The sequence below is a fragment of the Citrus sinensis genome, chromosome 9 (assembly GCF_022201045.2).
Source record: "Citrus sinensis cultivar Valencia sweet orange chromosome 9, DVS_A1.0, whole genome shotgun sequence".
NCBI lineage: Eukaryota > Viridiplantae > Streptophyta > Magnoliopsida > Sapindales > Rutaceae > Citrus > Citrus sinensis.
The window spans coordinates 31,134,497-31,158,619 of record NC_068564.1 but is presented as its reverse complement, the minus strand read 5'-3'; the positions used below and the strand labels follow the sequence as shown (position 1 = coordinate 31,158,619).

The 24,123-nt window shown below is 36.0% G+C and overlaps 4 protein-coding genes across 5 annotated transcripts; 1 reads left to right on the top strand and 3 right to left on the bottom strand.

The window, feature by feature from the left end:
- Positions 1-1,432: 1,432 nt before the first annotated feature.
- LOC102616776 (protein ALP1-like) lies at positions 1,433-2,892 on the bottom strand. The gene has a single exon (XM_006474594.4). The coding sequence runs from the start codon at positions 2,741-2,743 to the stop codon at positions 1,535-1,537; it is 1,209 nt and encodes a 402-aa protein (XP_006474657.2). The 5' UTR covers positions 2,744-2,892; the 3' UTR covers positions 1,433-1,534.
- Positions 2,893-5,830: 2,938 nt separating this feature from the next.
- On the top strand, positions 5,831-10,993 carry LOC102608022 (uncharacterized). The gene is made up of 11 exons (XM_006474307.4): positions 5,831-6,290; positions 7,332-7,454; positions 7,578-7,674; positions 8,197-8,232; positions 8,956-9,143; positions 9,247-9,349; positions 9,449-9,630; positions 9,748-9,825; positions 10,007-10,109; positions 10,176-10,269; positions 10,398-10,993. The coding sequence occupies exons 1-11, from the start codon at positions 5,992-5,994 to the stop codon at positions 10,778-10,780; spliced, it is 1,686 nt and encodes a 561-aa protein (XP_006474370.1). The 5' UTR covers positions 5,831-5,991; the 3' UTR covers positions 10,781-10,993.
- Positions 10,994-11,381: 388 nt separating this feature from the next.
- Positions 11,382-15,076, bottom strand: LOC102608312 (protein OS-9 homolog). Its single transcript, XM_006474308.4, has 8 exons — positions 14,801-15,076; positions 14,041-14,117; positions 13,643-13,846; positions 13,371-13,442; positions 12,805-12,920; positions 12,596-12,662; positions 12,388-12,494; positions 11,382-11,834 (listed from the first exon to the last, which is right to left on the bottom strand). The coding sequence occupies exons 1-8, from the start codon at positions 14,907-14,909 to the stop codon at positions 11,672-11,674; spliced, it is 915 nt and encodes a 304-aa protein (XP_006474371.1). The 5' UTR covers positions 14,910-15,076; the 3' UTR covers positions 11,382-11,671.
- A 590-nt stretch (positions 15,077-15,666) lies between these two features.
- Positions 15,667-22,566, bottom strand: LOC102608602 (vacuolar protein sorting-associated protein 51 homolog). Of its 2 annotated transcripts, XM_015528991.3 has the most exons (20): positions 22,211-22,566; positions 21,472-21,611; positions 21,193-21,247; positions 20,981-21,088; positions 20,446-20,544; positions 20,236-20,313; positions 19,416-19,493; positions 18,952-19,107; positions 18,729-18,829; positions 18,570-18,637; positions 18,280-18,353; positions 18,131-18,197; positions 17,788-17,903; positions 17,269-17,535; positions 17,044-17,160; positions 16,840-16,911; positions 16,700-16,750; positions 16,349-16,579; positions 16,092-16,268; positions 15,667-16,007 (listed from the first exon to the last, which is right to left on the bottom strand). In XM_015528991.3, the coding sequence occupies exons 1-20, from the start codon at positions 22,379-22,381 to the stop codon at positions 15,888-15,890; spliced, it is 2,346 nt and encodes a 781-aa protein (XP_015384477.1). In that variant the 5' UTR covers positions 22,382-22,566; the 3' UTR covers positions 15,667-15,887. The 2 variants fall into 2 exon arrangements, with proteins under 2 accessions (XP_015384477.1, XP_052289068.1); XM_052433108.1 differs by lacking the exons at positions 20,236-20,313; positions 20,446-20,544.
- Between the last annotated feature and the right edge of the window lie 1,557 nt (positions 22,567-24,123).

Sequence of the window (24,123 nt, the reverse complement as noted above, 5' to 3'; positions counted from 1 at the left end):
GGTGGAGCCCCTCCTGTAATGCGAGCACGGTAAGCTTTCAGCGGTTGACGAAAGGATGGATTGAATGGGAACATTTTAGGCCAGCAATTAGCATCATTTGCTTTCAAAATTGTAGCAGCAAAATGTGAAACGCGCTTTAGTTTTGTGATTGAAAGAAAGAACGCGAGGGGGTTTTATTGATGAATTATTAAAGAGTTAAGTTAGAGAAATTTGATATCGGTTGATTCATATGCTTTTATTTCATTCGGGTGTTAATGAAGTTTTAGTTTGGGAACTAATATAATTACTTTTCAAGTACCTGGTTTAATAGAGAAACTATTTTTTTTTTTTAATCTTTCTAGGAGTAATATATCGGCAATCTGTAAAGTAAAGATCAAGCAAATGGAGGGTTTTTTGACAAATAAATACAGCCTCATTGCTGGCAAAACGCAAAGAGGAAAAGATCACCAAGCAAATATCTTCTCATAAGAATATTACTGCAATTCCAAAGCAGAGATTAGCCTATGACAATTGGGAGAGGCCAAGAGCTATTAATTTCATATCCCCACAACTAGGCAATTCTTTGGTTGTCTTCCTAAGGCAGCTCTGCTCACCAAGACAGGTACTCTGATTACTTGGACCCCTATTAGAAATGATTACTTGGACCGACATAAACAAAAGCAAATTAACCATTTAACTTCCTCTTTTACAGAAATTCATCTTCCAAGTTTCCAGATGCAGAATACACCATATCCAAAGAAGCGACCCAAATGCAGGTTCTACAGTTTTCCTTAACATTGACTACTAGAGCTGTTACTTAGACCAAAAAATGGTTCAATTTAAATTTGTTGGATTGCGGCATTCGTTGCAACCTCGCAGCAGGTCATGCTTAAGTAGGGAGTTTTAAATAAAGGTTTGCCATATTCCTCTGAAAACCAATTAGTGCTCAAATAATGGACATTAATCCATTTAACTTCATCTCTCTCTACTCCTAGGGGTGGTCGTAGCCCCCCATAGGGCCAATCAAAATTTGTGCAGCTTCTAAATGAAATATATCAATCAGTAGGTTCTCAGTTCAGGTAGGTGTAAGTTGCACAACGTTCTCCTTTCATCTCCATAAGAATTTTCATGAACTTCAAATCTATCCGTAAAATATAGTATATCGCTCAACTGAAGTTCAGAATATAAACTATCGACTCTTTTGGGCACAAACATTGGCCAACTCAAAAGTCAAACACAATTGGCTGACAATTTCCTCTTCTGCTAACTAATTCATCACTGATGAACATAGTTACTTATTTGCAAATGGGTGATGCCAGCAGCCACTAGGAAGAGATTGAGGTTTCAGAGACAAGAGGCTTTTCGAGATGAAGATGAACCATCACGTAGACACAGCTGAATTGCCCAGACAAACAAATATGTCTACTGCAGCTAAAAAGTAACAACTCATAACTAGAATTACTGAAGCCAATTATATATACCATTAAGCATTCACATAATAGTCCAACAGCAACCACGGATTAAAAAGCAAGCATAATTACAGCATTTCATCTCCTCAACTCACCCGAATTAAATGCTCAGCAAGCATATCCCTGACCCTCCGCCCATTCTCATCCACATCTCCTTCAAAAACCGGAAGCTCCTCTTCCTTCAAGCACTCTACATCACTATCGTCTGGCATAGGCTCACTAAACTTCGTCAGAAAATTATGCAACAAACACCCGGTAACAATCACAAAAGGCAAGAAATCGACACACTCCTCCTTGTATCTCCTCGCCAAAAGCTGCCACCGCGCCTTAACTCTCCCAAAAGCATCAAAAACCAAGCCCATAGCCCGACTATGCACGGCATTGAACTCCTTCTCAGCGGAACCAAAACTGTCCTCTTCATTGTGCCTCACGTAAGGCGTTATAAGCCAAGGCAAAAGAGGAAAACAAGAATCCCCTAGCACATACTGAGGAACCAAATTCCCATCACTCAGCTCATAAAAAGGCCCATTCAACAACTCCCGAGATTCCTCAACCCCCGAAAACAGCTTACTTTGATTCAAAATGGATTCGGGTTTCATCGTACAAGGCCAGCCAGCTGAAATATCAAGAAACCTCCCTTCAGAATCAACCAAAGCCTGGACTAACAACGACCCATTTGGCCCCAAGAGCTCACCTTCAACATCAAACTTCCCAAACCCCAAAACCCCACAACAATTCGGCAACGAAATCCAGCCAAAACCCACTAAAATTCTGCCCAGATCCTCTCTGAGATCGACCAAGTTTCCCAACATATCATTGATGGCTTTGCAAACGGTGTAGAAGACACGGCAGGCGTCGGCGGGGGAAGGGAAATTGAAGCGGCGGGCGAGGGACTTGTAGGAGGCGGCATGGGCGAGGCGGAAGACGGCGGAGGCGAGGGCGGAGTCGGGGGGAATGGAGGGGAGGGAGGAGGAGAGGGAAGGGGAGATGAGGGAGAGGAGGTGGGAAAAGGTGTCGGGCGACATGCGGAAGAAGCGGAACCAATCGGCGGAGGGAATGGCGACGGAGAGAGTGTTTGGGGGAGGAAGAGGGAGAGAGGAGATAAGGGATTTGAGGGAGAGGACTTGGGAAGAGAGGAGGTGGGGTTCGTTGTGAAGGAGGAATGTGTTTGCGGCGGAGGCGGCGGTGGCGATGAGAGATAGCAGCTCTGGGCTTATTTGTTTCCGTGTGGTGACGGCGGCGGTTTTGGAGTTTTTGGAGGTTGTTTTTGAGCGTTTGCTGGCGCTGGCTGCCATGGCTGGAATGGTGGTGCGGCTGACTGATCAGACTTCAGTGAACATTGTGGACTGTTACTGTTATTTATTACTATTTATTTCTCATATTATTTTGATGGTAATTTTTAAAACCTCCGCTAAGATTGGACTTGTTAGACTTGTTGTAATTAGATAGCGAGAATCTATTTATTTATAAAAAATCTTCTATTATCAGTTAATTTTTACATTGATTGTAAGTTGATTGTGCAAAGATAATATTGCTCTTAACAACAATTTGTAGACTGACATAACTAAAAAAAAAAAATTAAAATTGTTGGTGCGAAAAGCATAGATTTTATTTTTTGATAATTTTATCCATGTCAATTTTAAAAATTTACAATATCATAGGTAATGATTATGACTATTTCATTTTCAAGTTTTTAATTTTATCTTTCTTGTAAAAACTTTAAGGAAATATCAATAATTTAAAAAGGATTTTTTAAGTTTTTAATTTTATCTTTCTTGTAGTAACTTTAAGGAAATATCAATAATTTAAAAAAGGTAAAATAGCCAACAATTTTAGTTTTTTTTTAGTTATGTCAGTCTACAAACTGTTGTTAAGGGTAATATTGTCTTTGCACAGTCAACTAACGGTCAATGTAAAAATTAACTGACGATAGGAGATTTTTTATAAATAAACAGATTCTCACCATTTATTTGTAACAAATCCAAATCTCATGGGAGGTTTTTAAAAATTACCCTTATTTTGATAGGACGTACCACGAACTTGAAAGTAGTGAAGAGTTTAATCTTTTTACTGTTGTAAAAAAAAAAGAAGGGAAAAAGACATTCAACCCTCCAACGTTTAGGAAAAGGGACAAAAAACTCCTTAACGTTTCAAAAAGGACTTATAACCTCCTTTTCGTTAATAAACACCGTTTGTTTTAACAGTAAATTTATTTTTAATTTTTAATTACTATTATACCCTTATAATAAATATAAATTAATATATTGAAAAATGATTTTTTAAGTTTTTAATTTTATCTTTCTCGTAGTAACTTTAAGAAAATATCAATAATTTAAAAAAGGTAAAATAGCCAACAATTTTAATTTTTTTTTAGTTATGTCAGTCTACAAACTGTTGTTAAGGGTAATATTGTCTTTGCACAGTCAACTAACGGTCAATGTAAAAATTAACTAACGGTATGAGATTTTTTATAAATAAACAGATTCTCACCATTTATTTGTAACAAACCCAAACCTCAGGGGAGGTTTTTAAAAATTACCCTTATTTTGATAGGACTTACCACGAACTTGAAAGTAGTGAAGAGTTTGATCTTTTTACTGTTGTAAAAAAAAAGAAGGGAAAAAGACATTCAACCCCCCAACGTTTAGGAAAAGGGACAAAAAACTCCTTAACGTTTCAAAAAGAACTTATAACCTCATTTCCGTTAATAAACACCGTTTGTTTTAACAGTAAATTTATTTTTAATTTTTAATTACTATTATACCCTTAGAATAAATATAAATTAATATATTGATTTGAGACATGTCACAATTAATATTTTTTTAAAATTAAAAATTGAGATATAATTACATTTTTGTCCAAATTATTTGCTATAAATTATACCTTTCTAATTATCAAACATTTCATATGTGATTATTACTAATAAAACAAAATTTGATTAAACCCTTTTTCTTTGAGGAATCAAAACCATATTATTATTGTTAGAAATGTATAATTTATAGTAAATAATTTTGGTAAAAAAATAATTGTATCTCAATTTTAAGTTTTTAAAAAATTATTAATTGTGATATATCTCAAATTAATATATTAATTTTTTATTATAAGAGTATACTAGTAATTAAAAATTAAAAATAAATTTACTGTTAAAACAAACAATATTTATTAACAGAAAGAGAGTTATAAATTTTTTTTAAAACGTTGAAGAGTTTTTTATCTTTTTTTTTAAACGTTGGGGGGTTGAATGTCTTTTTCCCAAAAAAGAACGAAAGATGAAATATACATACTAAAGCATTATCCAAACGACGAGCTTTTGGTTAATTATCAATCAGGCAATAGTTTTGGTGAATTATCATTTAGATCCCGAATCTTTTAATTTTTTAATTACGTAATTTGCTGAAAATAGTTTTATTTATTTATTTCTTTTCTCCCCTTCGGCCATCTATTGAAAAGAGAGTGAAAATGTATTTTACTTATTTTTTCCTCACTTCCATTCTCTGGCGAATTTAATTTAGAAATCTAAGTATTTTCTTTTTATGATGGACGCAGGAGAATTTAAACCTTCTAAATAATACAAAGTGGTATTCATCAATCCACCGAAAATTGATTTTCCTAATTTTTCTTTTGATAATATTAAATTATCATAGGAAAGACATCCAAAATCTTTGATTAATAGCACTATAATAATAAAAATGCCATATTTATTTATTTTTCGTTTAGAAAAGAATTAATTCTTTCAAATTTTTTATACTAGTATCAGATTAGCTTGGTAAGATGTATCTTTTAAAATAATTATTGTTAGTTGTGCTATAAAAATAATCAGTTTTAAAAAAAATCAATTAAACATTTAATAAAATCTACTTTTATAAGTATTGTGAGCTTTAAAAATAATAATATATTTGATAAATTTTATAAATTGTTATAAAAATATAAATGACACAAAAGTTAAATTTTAGAATGTTTCTAATTTTTTTTAAAAAATTTTATTATAAGATAAAATGGGATTCCCCTTAGGTGCAACAGTGGCACCGTGCCACTGTTGCACCTAGCCGTTGGATGCAGTTGGATGTCAGTGGATCCCACCAATCCAACTGCATCCAACGGCTAGGTGCAACTGTGGCACGGTGCCACTGTTGCACCGTAGCCTGATCCGATAAAATGATCTTATTAAAAATTATTTCTAAAAAAATTTATTAAATATTAAAATTAATTTTAAAAAATCATTTTTCAATCTGGTAAAAATGATCCAACCCAGCCCTGCATGCTTTACAACTTTTGAACAATTTAAAGAAATTTTTCAAAAGGAGAAAAAAAATATTATTTTAAAAAAGAAAGACATTTCCGTGGCAACTGGCAAATTATAAAGACTTCCTTGAAACCAAAACTTAGTTGGCAAGGCAAAACTCCCTTCCATATTATTATTAAACTCAACAAAGACTTCTGATCTCTCTATAACTTCTGCTCAAAAGTATCCTCCAATCCAAACAAAATTCTCACTTGAGTCTCCTCTTACTCATCGAAAAAAGGAAAAACCAAGTCATCATCGATGGCGAAACTGAAGATTGCAGGGACATGGTCGGGCGTTTTAGAGGTAGAATTGGAGACTTGGACGGTGCCCATGTTGAGGGAAGAGGTGGCAAAACGATCAAACATGTTGCCTGAGACTATCAACTTGATATGTGCTGGCAAAGTTCTGAAAGATGATCATGGTGGTGGCTGTGATAGCAAATTAAGCCAATTGGGTGTCAAGAATAACTCCAAGGTTCTTGCTACCCGTATCTCTGTTGATGAAGGCAAGTCACTCATGGCTGAAGAAGAACGCTCTCGTAGGGTTGCTCGAATCAAGTGAGTCTTTGTTGTTTTCCTGTGTAATTACTTTGTTGAATTTTGTGGTTTTGGATTATAGGTTTTGATCAAACTTTAATCTTTTTTGGTAGTGAACAATGGGTTTGTTGGTTTTTGAATAATCTTGTGGCCTTCTGAGGCAAAGTTTGCACTATCTCTTTTACTGAATATTTTTCTATTCTTCCCCTTCCCCCCCCCCCCCCCCCCAACAAAAAAAAAGGGTCCTTTACTCTGTCTGACTCTATCTCATTGTGCAATTGTTTTATTGTATTTGGTGTGTGATTGGAAATGCAACATTTTTGTGGAATTGGACTTTGTATGAACAATGGAATTTGGATGTTGGATCATATCTGTATCATTGAATGGTCATGCTTCTTAGTGCGGTGATATGTGCTCTGCTGTTGCAGTGTTGCTCAGAGCTGGTGAAAACAACATTGATATGAGTTTTAAACAAAGTTATAGAACTTAGCACAAGTTATACAAATTAAAAACTACCGATACTATTCTTGTCTGGACTTGGGGAGAGAAGATATTTTATTATTATTATTTTTTATTTAAGTTTCTTTTCTCTTGAATACTTATGTTTCCTTGGAATTGGACACAAATTAATGTTTATATATGTTGTATTATCCTATATTGTTATGAAACATAATTGGCAAAGCAGTGAGTGGCTGAAGGGATATGCAGGTTGATTTGTGTCTTGAGAAACCACTAACTTCTGCAATGTTCCAGTTTTCTGCACTTGAATTTTATGAGTCAAAAAATCTGCCGGAAATATCTCCACAGAGAACAAAAATGATATTCTGCACTTTTGTCATATTTAGTTCATAGGTCTATGGAGTAGTTAGTTATGATAATTTTCCTCTCATCAACAGTGGCAAGATTTCAGATTCATGTTGGTCAGAAATCCATCTATATGTTTTCTGTTCTCTTGTCTCATTGTTATTGATGACGTGAAGGGGAAAGTTGGTTGCTTTTTCTTTTCTTTTCTTTTCTTTTTCACCTGGTAGTGACTCATTACTATTTACATCCTATTGACAGGGCAGCTGCTACAGCACTTGTTAATCGGCATGCAGATGGTTCCTTACCTGTCGAGGACTTCAATTTAGAACTTGAAGATCAGAATGGGGAGAAAGTACGATTTGGATCAGAGACTGATCGGCGGTATGATACATGAGTATATTTTTCTTGTTATACTGTTTCTGACTGCATTTTTCGTTGAGAAATATTTTTGGGAATTAAAAGTCCGTGTCTCTTAAAAGTAAGATTTGAATTATCATTTGAAAGGGCGATGATGATGGGACTGATGCTTCATGCAAATGCAAAGAGTCTTATCAAGAGGCACATGTATAAGGATGCTTTGGAAGTGCTTACCATGGGAGAGGTCAGTCTTAGTACTTTTTTTTTTAAAAAAAAAAGAATTGAAAAATTAAAATGATTACCGCATTTGAGTAAGTTACATTATGGTTTCTGTGCGATATGGTTCTGCAATTAAACTTCCCCTTCCTGTACATCCTTTGAAGGGCATCTTTTTTCTTTTTATTATTATATTAGCTGGGGATGGGTGGTGTGGAGGTGGAGGTTGGGGGATGAGCAATAGGACATTGACCTCGTCCAGATGGTTGTCAAGTGTTAAGTTTATGTCTCTCTGGAGATCTGTGATGAAAAGTGGAGAGCATATGTAATATCTGAGAAATACAGCTATCTGATTGTCTGACAAGTTTTAGCTCAATATTTTCTCCTCTTTCTTTTCGTGGTTCAGAATTCTCTTTTTAATCAAACGATTTGAGATGTACAACTTTCTAAAGTGTGTCTATCGGGAGGTTCAATTTATTATTTAGTTATATACTTCCCTGTCAACAAAAGGCAATTAATTTGTGTGCTTTTGTTGTCTTTTATCTTGTAGGAGGCTTTCTCTCTTTGCGATCCCAAGGTCCTTGAGGTGAGTAAAACATTCCTTCTTCTAGTTGTATAAGGTAACAATTAGATCTGCGCTACTGAATATTATTCACTTTGAGCTCTGTCATGGCACAGTAGTGGGTTACTTTAGCAATTTGATAGAGGTATCTGAAAATTGCTTTAGTTATTGTGTCAAGCTCCTTGCTTGAGTCTCTTATTAATTAAGCGCATTTAGTAATGATTATTGCATGTGGTAATTCCTGAGATAGTTGATTTGCAAGTTCAAAGAGATTTTTTTTTTTGAAGAGAGCAAACCTGACTTTTTTTATTTTCTTTTCCTTTCTGAACTTAGTATTTACTTTCAAATAATCAAGGTATCAGCAGCCCATTCCTGGTACAAGAATTTAAATTAAGAAAAAAAAAGGACCATTAGATTAATGTACCTTGAATTTTAAGAACACGTCTGACATGTTACTCCTACTGTTGATTTTAATATAGATGTATGTTAAATGTGTATATATATTGTAATTGCTTAAGGAGAGGTTGCTGATATTACCCTAATAATTATACAAGTTTTGGTGGATTGCTTCTCTTTCATCCAAATGTAACGTGTCTTTGCGACTTTATAGATCTGAATAGTATTCGAAATTATTAGGGAAAACAATTATAAGTTGATTGCAATTTTGTTGTAATTAGATGCTTTCCCCTTCTTAAACTTTAACTTACAAGCAGTTTCTGTCTTTTGGCATTGTGTTCTTCATGACAGTTTGTTGACAATGGCCCATTACTGCAAATAGACATGGTCTGGTGCTATTTCATGCTTCGAGACATCAGCTGGCTTTCAGAGGCAGGAATACGCCTTCGAAAAGCTAGAGAAGGAATAGAGCGTGCTCATGGGAAGGATTCTTCTCGTGTCAGACTGCTTCAGGCAGGTCGCCATCCAGAGCTTGCATTGTGAGTATTTTTCTTTGTATTTTCCAACCAAGTGTCTTGGCCATAGGTTGCAATAATCTTGTTGTGTAATCTGGTAATCATTTTTTTTATCACATCCTTATAGACATTTGAGAATGGAGCTGCTGGAAGGAGTGGCAGCATATCACAGTGGTCAGTTTGATAAGGCTCGGAATGCATTGACCTCTGCACAAGCAAAATTCTTCCAGGTGATTATGAATATAATTTTCCCCCTTAAGTAAATTTTCCTTTCTCTTGATCTTTCTTTATATTTTTGTTGATGATCTATCTTCTATTGTTGATTCTAGTTACAAGTGCCGGATGAAAGTTTATCCCTGGTTATGAGCATGGGCTTCAAAGAACAAGATGCAAAGAGAGCATTGCGAATATGCAGTCAGGATGTCGGGAGTGCCATTGATTTCCTTGTTGAGGAGAAAGCAAAGAGAGTTAAGGAAAGGGAGGATAATGAGCAGCGAAGAAAGGAAATCATGTTGTTGCCCCTCTCCCCCCTCTCTTTTCTGGTCAATTACAATTAGTTCACGAAAAAGGATTCTATTTAAGTTGCATATTCTGTGTCATTTTTGTTAATTAGCTAACTTATTTGCAGGGAGCAAAAGAGGTATGGACTGACACCCTTGAAGAAAGCTGTGGATATAGAAAAAATAAAAGAATTAGTCTCCATTGGGTGAGTGAAACCAATCCAGTTTTCTCCCTGTTTCTTCTTCTTTTAGTTGATTAGTTGTATTTTAAATATGCATAAAAATACATTTTACACTGAATATATAACAAGATTATTTATGTTCATAACAAAAACATCTATGTGTACATACTGTAGACAAATTTAAAAGAGTTGCACATTTTGACAGATTTGAGAAGGAGCTCGTTGCCGAAGCCCTTCGGAGAAATGAAAATGACTCTCAAAAGGCATTGGATGACTTGACAAATCCAGAATCTAATTCTGCCATACAGGTTACTAACTTTTTCTCATGAAATTTTCTATTTGATTTCTATTCACTAAATTTGTTTGACCTGCAGCTTTACATTGAATCAAGGAAAAGGAAAAGATGTCGGCAAGCAGCTGATGCTAAGATTGAACAGCTGGTTGCCATGGGCTTTGAACGACCGAGAGGTAGTTATTAAATTAGCATATCGTATATATCCTTCCGTTTTTCTTTGTGCAGTGTGTAACATAGCACTAGGCCTGGTGGGAGCCAATATTTGGTTAAGCAGCAGTCTTATCTGTTCTCTGCTGTGCAGTGATTGAAGCTTGTCGGGCTGGTGGTGATGATATTCACCAAATAATGCTCCAACTTCTCGGAGAACCTGGGTCAAACCCAACGGCTGCTGCTAACAACAATGCAAGTACTTCCATTTCAATGCCTAACAATGGCGAGCCTAGTAGTTCAATTAACAATGAGAATGTGGAGGGTGACCCAGATAGTAATTTTGAAGAAACATCAGCCACTGAAGATGTAAATGGGCGAGATGTGGAGATGGAGGATGAACTCGCTAATGATTTAACAGGGGATGTTTTTGCAGACTATGACATTGAGGTTACAAAAGAAGGTGAAGCAATAAGCGAGTATCTATCTCTGCTTGAGTCAGTTGCTGGTATTGCCATTGAGAAAGCAAGAAATTGAAAGTAGTTTTTTGGATTGTATTGTAAATAATGTTGCATTAGGCAAGCAGCTGTCAATAATGATGTTCATGGTATTGGAGTGGTGATTTAACAATTTGGAGTCTGAAGCAATACAGTCCTAACAGGCATTGTAAAGCAAAATTAGTTTTTGGTCATAATGAATTGATTTTATGCAGTGAATACATAACTGCAATGATTATGTTTCCTTTTTTTATTTTGGGCCGCCTTCTCATTCTTCTCTTTTGGTGTATGGTGATGTTACTATAAAAGGGATTCGAGACAGACGAATTGATCATCTAAGTGAAAGAATTACAGTAAAAGCCAAAGTAGCCCAAGCCATTTAATCAATGCCATGTATTGCAACATTTAGGTAGCAATACCCTTAAGAAAAATATTAGGAAAAAAGGACACTTCCAAACTCCGAAAAAAGGGGTCCCGGAATGAAAATGGTGCAGGCTTTGAGCGTATATTTCTAAAATAGTAGTGGGATGTAGTAGGTAACAACATTACAATTCACTAGCAACAGAAGTCTAAAAGGGAGTTTCCATTGGAACAAACCTAGGACTTTGGGTGTCTTTCATTTCAACTCTATTCATAAGATATTATGGATAACATTTCATAGCTTCATTGGAGCAATTATGCGCAACAGAGATTCGAAACAGCCCGAAAAGGTCATACATTTGTCATATATACAAATGTCTCGGGAGAAAAAGGATAAGGATAAAAAAATATTCCAACAGATTGAAAATTTACTTGGTTCCTCAAATCTATCTATTCCGGTGATTTGTTAAAGAAGGCACAGCTGTAAAGTGAATGTTTTAACTTTGTTGATAACTCACGGAAGAAACTCTTCTCAGCAGAGGTACACTTAGTAAATCAGCAATTAGATCCTTCATTCTTCTGTCTGGTAACTTGATGGATATTCTTTGTCACCAGTGACCATTAATATCTGCTTAGATTCTACTTTGTCTTCCTCCACTTTTGTTGCCTTGTAATCATTTGGAAGCACATTACAGTCAATGGTGTGCCACACAGGTCTCTCTTCTTGGAACAAACTGCAGTCAATGCTAGTCATTAGAGCAAGTAATGCAGCTAAAAGTTTCACATGCAATATAAAACGACAGGACATCTAATTATCCAGGTAAATTAGCACGTTTTGTAGCAGACTTGAACTCCCGCTATTTCACGTACGTAGAGCAGAGGAGTAGAGTGTGTGTGCATGTATGAAGCAGAGAAATATAGAGAGAGTGAATTTTCACAACAAACAAGTAAAAACATACAGCAAAATATAAATTTTTTGCCTAACTATTTTGGCTTTATCATCAGCCAGAAGACCAAGACATCCTTCAGTGTAAAGACTGTTGCAGTGCTGACAAAATCTTAAAACCAGTGTAGGCCCGAAATCTTCTACTTTTCAATACCTCATGCCGCATCAGAGATATAGTTTGAATAAGTGAAAATAATTATTTATAAAATGTTCATGTGGAATGTGATACATGTATCCAGTCAATTTTTAGGAAAGTGGTGTAGCAAGTATTTGGGTACGCATTATGTATCTTTTTTTGTAAATAGTCAATCTTTGCAGAAGGAAGAGAGAGAGGCACTTACGGATGCTTGCAAAGCATTGGGCACTGGATGGTAAGTGCATACTTGCAAGTTGATAGCTCCGTAATGGAACTAATCATTGCTCTGGGTTCTGAGCAGACAAATCTCACCTGCATAAAGGGAAAAAAAATTGTATTTCAAAGAATAAGAAAGGGAAATGAGAAGGAAAACCAAAAATCATAGAAGACTTAATGAATTGATTAGTTTATACCTCAGTCTCTCGGGGCTGATTTGTAAGATCACAGAGTGTCCCATTTGTGTACTGATGAGCATGATACCTACATAAAACAGTAAACAATATAACTCCCAATTTTTTTCTAAACTGTTTGTATCTCCCCCCATTTTCTATCCTTGCAGCAGCCGCTTATTCTTCTATTATTATTATTTATCTGGTTCACCCATCTATTCACAAAACAGTACCTTTGTGATGCATCTTTGGAGCGAGGATCTTTCAGTGTGGAAATGTCAGAGAGATTCTGGTTGAAAGCAGCTGTGGCCTCTGCATCATACACTCCCAAGATAAATTCCTGAACCACCTGCAATGAGTGAATCATAACAGTGAGAACTGTTAGATGTTTATTGCTCTTAGAAACATCAATTAGAAATGCAAGTGCACAAAATGATAAAGAAAAGAACGTTCCTCTGTCAATTATTCTTAATACAACTAGTATTATGAGCACAACAAACAGTCAGAAAATGGCTATAGCTATACAATATTGGAGAGGGCAATAGGCAAAGTGGGATACATTAAACATTGGGTTCCAATACTACATTAGCCCAAAATTCAGCAATCAAAGTTTTATGAAATCTTCTCTTAATCTGATTACTTTCAGCCAAAATAACATGCTTCATCCTGAACTAGCAAATCATTTGGCTACTGAGAAGGACAAAACATCAAGGACAAAACATCAAAGACCAAAATCAACAACAAAAGATGGTCCTTAAGCAAAACAGGAGATTTGCCTCAAGGGTATTTAAGAGATTACCTTATCATCTTCCAAATGCAGTTGCCTTAACTTATTTTGGTAGCAAAATTCATATGACCACCAACCTTCTTGCTGCATAAAAGATTGATGATGAATGCATTAGCTACTAAACAAATTAATGATATTCAGTGGGAAAAAAACTGAAAATTTCTAGTGAAGAACACAAAAGTAATGAAGAAATAAGGATCTTTACTTAATTACTCAATAAATATAGAACATATTTTACATCTGACTCAGCATGCCACATTTAACTTTGGAGTAATAAAGTTTACCCTCATAAAGCATCGGTCCTTCAATACTTCAAGCAGCTCGTCTGGTGTCTTCAATTTAATCCGTTTCTGAGTTTCAACAATCATGCTGCTTGTATTATGCTGAGGTACTTGCCTTTCACTCTTGGTTTTTTCTACTTTAGGCAAATAACATATATAATTCTGTCCATTTTTATCCGGCATAATCACAGATTCCTGGTCATCATCCTGCATCATTTTCAGGCCACTGCATTAGATTGTGATACCTCATACTCCTTTTTCATAGCTAATATTCACATGGTAAAAGTTGCAATATGTTTAGAAGAAGTTGAATCATCTATCCCATTGGCAGGTAGGTTGCCGGAATAGCATGGCAAGTTCGTTCAAACAAAAAATGAAAATCAACAGTTCAACATACTTACAGGATGAAAAGGGGAGTCTTCTGAATGGAAATCAATCTTGTATTTTGGTTCACGAGAACTTCGACCAAATGTATTCCCTGTCAATCAACAAAACGAAAGAGAATACAGTGAAACTCAAACAACTTCCATCATCAAGGAGCAATCATTGCAAAAGGACTAGTATGCGGTACCCGTTTATCTCTATGATTTAACTACTTGCTTAATGATAGCCAAATCAGGAGTGCCTTCAGAGATACCAAAGCTGGCCCTTTGAAAAGCAATTAGTCTCTACTGTTTATCTACAAGAACTAATGAGTTTATTTTGACTAATTTCCATAAACTCCAACTACCCATTTTGTTTCTGGTGAATGCTCCAGTCTAATGAAATTGTCTCATTGCCATCATATCTTTCAAGACTCAAACTAAAATCGATGAGAAAATGCCTCCAGGCAATTAATTAGCCACAAAAATATAAGCTCCCAAACACTAGCTACACCCAGTTTATAACACAGAAATATCAATTTAGAATTATTATTCTCTACATAAGCCTCAGAAAGCCTCTAACAATTCATTTTACCCAGATAAATACTACAGATTTTCTTACGTCACATTAAAGAAATAGACATAAAATTAAGCTCAACAGATCACAGTAGCCATGAATATTACCAAAAAAAAAAACGTCTTTTTAAAAATTGTATTGATGTAAGAATAATCACAAGGGACCCAGAAGCTAAAAATTTGATTACATAGGAAAAATGAAAGTGGCAAACATTATTATCACCTATATTAGCTTGGAAGATTTGATCAGCTAAAGCGTAATTGCAGAGAGTTTGTGAAACAACGAGAAGCAAAAACAGCAATCTCATGTTCTTCGTTGTGTCTGTAATCATAAATATACAATATTTATGCGTTGAAAATATGAAGGACCAAATCGGAATCGGATCCAGGAACTCAGAATTTTCGAGAGCTGCTCTGCTTTTCAATTTTCTTGAGCAAAGTCACCTCTTTTTTTTTCTTTTTTTTTTTCTTTTTTTGGGTTTTGGGGGGGGGGGGTGTGGAGACAAAGAGCAAGTCACCTTTTGAGACTGCCATCCGGTGGTATTTGGGACGACAGTCCCGCCACGCAGATTGGCCAATCAGGTTCTGCCACGTCAATCACGGACGATGAGTGATGTGAGAGTTATGTGCAAAGTCACGTGACAATCTCACTAATTAGTTTTATTTGAAATTGATATCTAAGAAAAGAAAGCTTATTGATTTTAGATATTAATCGGCGTTTATTAAGATTAACAGTGAATATTTGTTGAATATTGTGTAGCTATTGAAATTACTACCTTGTTTATATGGATAAGAATTTAATGCGGAGTTGAGTTTTTATTGAACCTTGAATTAATGGTTATTAAATAAGTAAAAAAAAGTAAAAATTTAAAATAATTTTAATTATTGGTTCAATAAAAATTTAGTTCAGTACTGAACCATAATCCTAATTATATGCATTTATTTTTTTAATTAATAATATAAAGTTGGGATGGAGAATTCGAATCTTATCTGAAATGAAATTTTAATTTCTTCCAATAAAATTAATTTTTAAAAAGAAAACTTGTCCCATTGTTTGATAATTAATTCTTTCCTATACAATGCGTAATGTTATTCAAGATTCCAAATCTACTAAAATATTTGAGAATTTACATGTTAACCAATGAATAAATCATAGGCAGCGCTTTATTTATTCTCAGCAAAAAATTTCTTCCGCTAAAAAAAAGAAGATAAAATCATAGGTAGCTGAGCTCAAAGCAATACTCAGCACTGTCCGAACTGGTAATGATTAATGAATGAGAGAGAAATTCACCAGTACTAGTTTCAAATATTTACGAAGAAACTGCACTCTGTGACAAGCTTTTTGTCAGCTTTGCTTGTATAAGCTTGTCCAAAATTGGTTGCTCCAGAGGAATTGGGTCAAGGCAACGTTCAGCAGCGGCAACACTCACCTACACAGCAACATAGTTAGCAGACAAGCTAAAGAGGAAGTAGAGTTTCATCAAATTGCTGGGGCAAACTTGTACTGACATCACCTCATCAAGCAAAAAATCAATGGCGGCTTCATCTTCCGCGGCTTCCTTTAATGGAGTTCTTAGGTACTGGATATCCAACTGGATTTGCTGAAATCCACTTCGGTTAAAGGTCTGGTGTCGCACAAATTCTTGCAGACTTTTCAGGCTAAATTTTACTATAGTTGTTATAACCGACTCCTGCAGCTCATAAGTGATATTATTTCACCTTGTGTTAACATCAGATTCGAGTATAAACAAAACAGTCTCATATGTGCTACCTGCGTGCATTCAACTTTGGTAAAAATTTCAACTTTTTGCTTGAATAACTTTGCTAGATGTGTTTCCAAAAGTTGGCTCCTGGCCTTTTGAGTATTCGTACGGCTCAATTTGCCCTCTCGTAGGGGATTGCTGCGAGAGGAGTTGGTGCTCCCGTTGCTGTCATTTCGTTGATGCCTTCGGAGGAGCCCTTGTGGTAGTACCTGCTTCACTTCTTTTTTTATTGCTTCCAACTGAAGCAAGAAAATTTGAGAGGATATTCACATGTAAATGAACCGGTTCTCTCAGTTTTTGATTTGAAACAATGAGACAAGAACCTAATACGTAAACAGAAATATTGATAATGCACCAACCTCTTGAAGAAGTAAATCAACAAACATATGAACTTCTCTAGGCTCCTTGTGCTGCAGAGAGCTCAAAAGTATTAATTAGTGAAGTTGAATACCAAAATATACTTTCTAAATGCTTGGAGTATAATCATATCCGCAATGACCTTGACCCAATTTGGTGTGGTAAATCTTTTCCTCAGAAGAACTGAGATCCTCTGATTCCTCAAATTTATGTACTGATGAAAGAAAGTTCAAATTAATGTTAGAACATGACAACCGCTGTATTCCAAAGGATGGCATATGAAATCTACGTGGTGCATTTTCAAATCCGTTGCTGAAGTGTGAAATAACTATCAATAAACTCATACATGATGCAGAAGCTTTTCACCAGCAGACCGAAAGCTTCGACAAATTTCCCCAGGGACAAAGGCAGGCCCATTTTCATAGAGTCTAATACCACCACCTGCGAAGGAAGCAGCTATTTCCTGAAAAGAAAACATGAAAACAAGCCATTGAGGGTAAAGAGAGAGAAACTGTGTTATTTTATCCTCTTAGTAAAGGACCAGCATAAAAATAAAAGGTGGCTTATTTGCCTCAGTAATTCTTTGGATGGCAGTTTGTTCAATGAAGACAGATAATTGAGCCAGCACCAAGACAAGGCTAGCAAGAATTCTGTCACCCTGTGTTCCCTCCACCACACCATGAACTTGACCGGATGAATTATTTCTCCCAGAAAGCAACAGAAATCTACCGTGAAGTTCCCTAAAGAAGTCTTGGAATCCTTCTTGAACCCAATTGAGAATCGACTCTCTCAGTTTAACTAGTAGCTCCAAGTCGTCATCGAGAAGTTGGCGGAAATCCTGGAATGAACAAATGGAATAAGAAATAGAAAAACGAAATGAATGTGCACATATACGTAGTATAAGAATATAAGAAATGTAAGTTACTGACCAAATGACAGAATCCAAGTTTTAAAGCCGCAGATATATAGAAGCACTGACAAACTCCAATGACACTAGAATGTACAAAAAGCAAGCATTTGCGGGCATGAAATTCTTCAGGATTCTTGCATGCCTAAAAGAACATTGTCTCCGTAGCATATTATATATTACCAGTAGTATATCCATGCTGCCTTGAAGCACTGCTTTTTTGCTGGCCCCCAGGGCAACCTGCAAGGGAAACTCTTCCATTCCCTCCTTTTGTCCAACATAAACTTTTGTGAGGGCATCTGCCAGTTTGAACAGAATTTAAATAGATGAACTTCAGCCATTAGATAAAACCATCAAGTTATTCAAATTTGTAACAGTATTCCAAAGCGTTAATATTTATTTAAGGTCTAATCCGTTGCCATCACTAAATACTCAGCTGTACCAGAAGTACTAACCTGAACTCAATTTTCTGGTGATCTAACTCTTAAGATAAACTACTTCTTAAAGTTATAATCATGAAAGTAACCTGATATATCATGTAGAAGATGAGAAAATCTGCTGGCAACATGATGTTTGACAGTAATCTGAACAGCCTGAAACCATATGGGGTTTTTTAGTACACCAAACTTTATCCTTCAGCAAGAAAACAAATAGAATGTTAGTTCCAAAAGAAACCTCCAAAGAAAACTCAGAAAGAACAGATTCATGCAATACTTCATCCATCAGGAGAACTTCTTTCCATATCATACCTGCATGCAACTAGAATTTGGTGAAGAATTTCAAACAATCAAATCAAAGGTGGAAAATAGAAGAAATTTAATACAATGAAGATTATAAAATAATGATGCTCAGCTCTAGCATCATTTGAGGACAGAGCTTAAAACTAACTTAAATACTGAGTAAATTCAGGTAGCAAAGAATACGAAGCATAAGATCTTCCACGAGGGAATAAACAAATTACTTACGAAGAACAGCCAATAAATCGGCTGCACGTATCCGTTTCTTTCCATATTGCTCACCAGTTTCAAAGTTCCTAAATGGCAAAAATGACAATTACACTTATTGAGCAAAATGCTGTTGTGACTTTTTAGTTCAATCAAAAAATGACCATCAGCATGTCTTACTTTGTAACCAACTCCTGTGCAAGTTTAATTAGCTGCTTATCTGAATCAGGAAATATTACTCGATAAGCTCGAACAGCCTCCACAAACTCTTGAACAGAAGCCTGAGTTTAGAAAAATTGAAGACATATCGAACAGGTTAAGAGCAGGAACAAACTCGATGGGCTCAGACACCCGACACATACCAAAAATCTAAATTATAAAGGTGGTACTCAGTTTCAGTCACCTCATGAACAGTAGCAGCCACTGACTCAGGATGGTTTTCTAGTTTAGAAGGATCATTTGACATTAACAAACATCTGCTTATATCTTCATCCTTAAGCTGAAGATCCCCTAGAGACTGTTCTAACTTTTCAAATAGTTTTTCCTTTAAGCTGTCCACCTGTCGAAACATGAATGCGTAATTATATGAAATCTGTCATGCATGTGTATATTTCAGATCAATCTGTGACAAATCAGAGTGTTGAAATTATTTGAATAAAGATTTCAGAACATTTGGTACTTTAACAACAATGATATAGCAGGAAGAGATTTTTATTTTTTTCTTTCTACAAAAATAAATAAACAGCTAGTTCTGTGTGTTTTATCACACACCATTGTAGCCTAATTACTTTGCCTGTTTAAAAGTGTAATATGTTAAATCAGCTGAAGAAAACACCCAAATGACCATATTCACAGAGTAGTACAAACCGGAAAATCCAACTGCTTAAGAAGCATTGCAGCCTCTGCTCTTGCTTGTATGGATTCAGAATCTGAGAACAACTTCCCCTGAAAATAAAATATACACCAGAAAGAAGACAAATTTTAAATTGGCTCTTCGGCATTACACTGCATTTTTCCTGGCTGCCTTATACGAATAATATGCATGCTTCAGACAAACAGAGATTTCTATTACTGGTGGGTGGCCGGTACTTTCATCATGATAGATTTTTCTGTATTTGACACATGGTTTTGCATGTTACACCCATGAGACATATAAGGACTTAAATCAATGCTGCTTGTCTGCGGTGTGTCAGATAACATTCATAAATCACAACCGAAGTACCATCCGATATGAAGCTTCAACAGTGTTCCAGATATTTTCCCCGAAAGTCAGTGCGATACCATAATTAATCATTACCGAACATGTTGGATATAATTAGTCTACAGAGTCAAGTTATTTAATATGCTAGGTATTTGACTCGGTAAAGCAGCCCCTTGGCTTACCAACAACTGAGGATCAAATTGTGCCTTGACCGTAACTAAGGGATTGGTTTAAAGGACAGGCAAGAGTTGCCAAATGCCTACCATGAACACCCGAGGGAATTATATTATCCAATAAAAGGAGGAAAAGAAATAAAAGTAAGGTAAAAACTCTTAAGGCAGTCGGAACTGTGGCCCACATAAGATGAGGCGGGGACCCTAAATTTGTTGTACCTCTCACCCATCCTATGTTTCTAGGTTTGATTTGGCTTGGGCTCAAAGTAAGCCAGCCTGAATCACTATATATACAATAGAAAGAAGTAAGAACCTGCAAGTTCTTTATTATTATGGCAATTGCTTCTTCAGAAGCTCGCTTACAATCCTGGAATGATGAATCTCCATATGCCTAATGAGGAGAATATAACGAAATGTCAAACTTTCTGAAGAGGAAAAACATGCCCCACAACAAAATGGGGGGAAAAAAATCTGCAAACGCATCAATCAAACTAGCACAGGACCAGTGTATGAACTAAACGACCTTAAAAATAGGCATTGCTCCAGTATAGAACCTGACTGCATCAGCATAGGCTTCCGATTTAATGCATTTGCCAAGTCTAGCAGGTAAATCATAAATAAACTGCTCTTCACAGAAGAATATATCTGTCAATTAATAGATGGCCAGATCCAAGACGTATATAAAGCAGAAATTCGTAACTTGTATTGCTGATCAACAATAAATTAATTAATAATGTATTCTACGTGCAACTGTTACTCTTAAAACTGCTATAGGATCTGTTCAAGCAAGTTCTTTATTCACGAAAGTCAACTGCATTAGACTAAACAACTGATTTAGTAGCACTGGTGCAAGATGCAAGATGAAAACTGATATTAGTCCTGCTAATTGATCAAACCTCAGCACCTATTCAGGAAGATACAACCTCTCCACACGTGATGGATATATATATATAATTCCCATTTCTTCCAAACACAGAGACACATATTCACAGACACTATAATATGAAATAAAAGCCACTGTGATAAAGCCAATAAAACATTGCATATTCCTTTGATACCTGAACTTTCCGTAGAAGGTTGCGCGTTAGATGTAATTTCTCTATATGTTCTCTCTTTTCAAAGAGAGAAGTGTTGACCCCATCACTTCTAGATTGAACTGTTTTTATCTGTAAGATGATGAAGATGACGAATAATTTTTTCCGCCACTAAATCCATAACTCAATCTCAATGCTTAAAGTCTAATATAGTTAATGTAAGATCTTTTACAAACCTTCTCTAGGAGTTGTTCCATATTTGATTCCATGCCCATGATGTTACTATTCATCCTGTTATAAGCAAAAACATTACAATTCCTTAAAGAGAGAGATTCAAAAACTCCAAACAGTGAGTAAATATCTAAAACAGAACAGATTCTGACATTGAAGTAATGCAACAATTAATAGAAAAACACAAAGTAGTTGATAAGCTGTAGATTATGAGCCAATAGTCATAGATGCTGTATGTTGAGCCAATACATTCTCAAATAATATTATAGAATGGAGAAGACTACCTTTTGATAGCATCAGTGGCACTTATAAACTTGTTGTAATTCTCATAGACTAACATTTGCAAGTCAGTATCAAGATTTTTAATCTCGGCCGCCATTCCCACATGCCTTTGCAGAAGCCCCTCCAAGCTTGACTTGTGTATCTACTCCATTCAAGACATGTATGGAGGATTAAAAACTTTCTGATATTCAACCTTTTCTTAAAAGAGAATTGGTATTACAACTAGTCTACTACTACCACATTCAAGTTTCAAGTAAACCCACCACTCAAATCTATCTTGGTGGATGAATCTGAATGCATTATCACTTCTTCCTTGTAACACAAGCATAGTGAAAATAAAGGTAGATACAAACCGGCAAGAATTATCTAGCATAGATAATTAAATCCCTTAATCAAACACACTATCATGAGCAATTTAAGCCAAATTTTGGATATGTTTGTGAATGTTGTGCTTCTTCTAATAGAAACCAACTTTTTCTAATTGATTAATATCTTTATAAAATAATAATAAAATCAGGAAACTCCTGATGTGGCATAACAAGATTGGTTAAACGAATTAATTAATACACTATCCTCTCATTTATACTCGACCGTCAGTGATTTTAGCTGTCTATTAAAAGGCACGGAATCTGAATCTCAAACATATCCTTGTTAGTAAATACTGCACTGGTGTCAATATTATATGAATAGTTTAGTCATAATCATGATTATGGAATTAATAAATAATATAGAGCGGCGCACCAGGAGATTCAAGTAGTGATCGGCGTTGAATGAGTTGGAGTTGATTGCATCCAACGGTGCGAATTTGGAAGGCGGGTTGGGTGACATTGAAGGATCTGGACCGTAGAAACTCGACAAAAGATCTCTCATTCTCCTCGCTTTCTCGTCCAACGGCACCTCGTCCCCGCTCATTTTTGAACTTTCAATGGAGTGGAGAGAGCAGGTAACTGAATCGCAGATCGGTGTGATCAGTCAAAGTTAACGTAATTACGTACACAAGCCTTAAGCATTAAGCAATAAGCAATAAGCATGCACGCACATGTCATCCGCTCTGCTATCGTATCATCAATGTTTTCTGTTACATATTAGGCAATGTTGTTACGTTCACAGTTGCATTCATTGGAGCGAAGGTTGATGATGTGGCAGGATCTCCGGTTTCTTAGGTGGTGAATTGAGAATGCCATGTGGCGATTTACGAGAGGATATCTGTTCACCGAGTCCTACTAACACTTGGGCTCTAGCTGACTTTTTCAATCAAAACAAGTAACGAGGGCTTGGGTGGGACGGCATTGGCTCGGATGGAGGTCGCGGATTTAAAGTATTGAAAACTAAATGCACCCGTCCAATTTCTCAATACACCTGCGAGTGTAATGAGCAATGGATTCAGGTGTTTTTAGCACCAGCATTTTTCATCTTGTTCCAAAAGCCTTCAAGCCAATAAATACCGTAGCGTCTGTTAAATATGGGACACGTGCTATTTGCCTATTTGTTAAACACCTCCCATAATATTTTTGTATTTTTTGGGTTTAAATAAGTAGCACGTATTTGTGAAAGTTAGCATATAGGCATTTTTGTAAAACGATGAAAATTCGATGGTTTATAAATAAATAAATATAATTATTGTTTTCTTATTTGTTGAATTATGACGAATGAAAGTACATACACTAAAAACACCCCAAAATTTTTATAGGATTAATCAATAAATTTATGCCATGCTTAAACAGAAGCAATTGAGGCAGGGCACCTGGCCAGCTGCCTCTTGAGCATGTGGCTTGCGAACCGAGGCAAAATAAGTAATGATAAAGGGCATAAAAGGAGAGACGGACAGTATTAAAGAGGAAATCAAGGTGGCCCGTGGCCCGTGGCCGGGTGGTCTTCTACGAAGTTCCGTTGAAGTTGCCTCCCACAGTCCCACTCACCTATCGTGCCTTAAAATTCACGGCCGTCAGATTTAAAAATACCATAAAAATTCAGACGGTCAAAGATTGGACATACATACGGCTACGGGGCGGTTGCTTGCAACAGATTGTCACGTCGTGTACAAAAGATTCTCGAAAACGCAAGCAAAGAAGCAGACACAAACTTGTAGCATTTTTTTAAAATTCTTTTTGTTTGCTTTCTCACAAAACGGCTGTCCGTTTGCCGTTTAAGCCATTTCCCCGTTCCCTTGTAACAGGGGGAAACTCCACTTTTTTGTTGTCGTTTGGCAGTTGGTGGACCCATTAAAGTTAGTTACTTTTTTGTTTTTTTTCCAGTCACGTGGTTTTGTCCGTGGACGGTAGTGTCCGTTTCGTGGCCTATTTTTTTATCTACGGGTCCACACGCCAAAGTGGGAAAAAGTGTGTGGCTGCCACTTCAAGCAGCCTTGTGGTTGCCATTAGGGATGGCAGAAATCTTCACGGGGATGGGTACTTTCGGAGATTTTTCTCATTCGGGAAGGGTACGAGAATAATTTTATACTTAATTTTTTTTTCGGGGAGGGGACGGAGAAAATTTTTTACCCAACTTTTTATTCGGGGAGGGGACGGGGATGAGGTGGAATCCCCATCCCCTACCCATTTCCTCATTTTAATTTTTAATTTTATTTTTATTTTTAAAATTACTAATAAATAAATAAAAAAATTATAAATATTGTTAAAAATAATAAATATCAA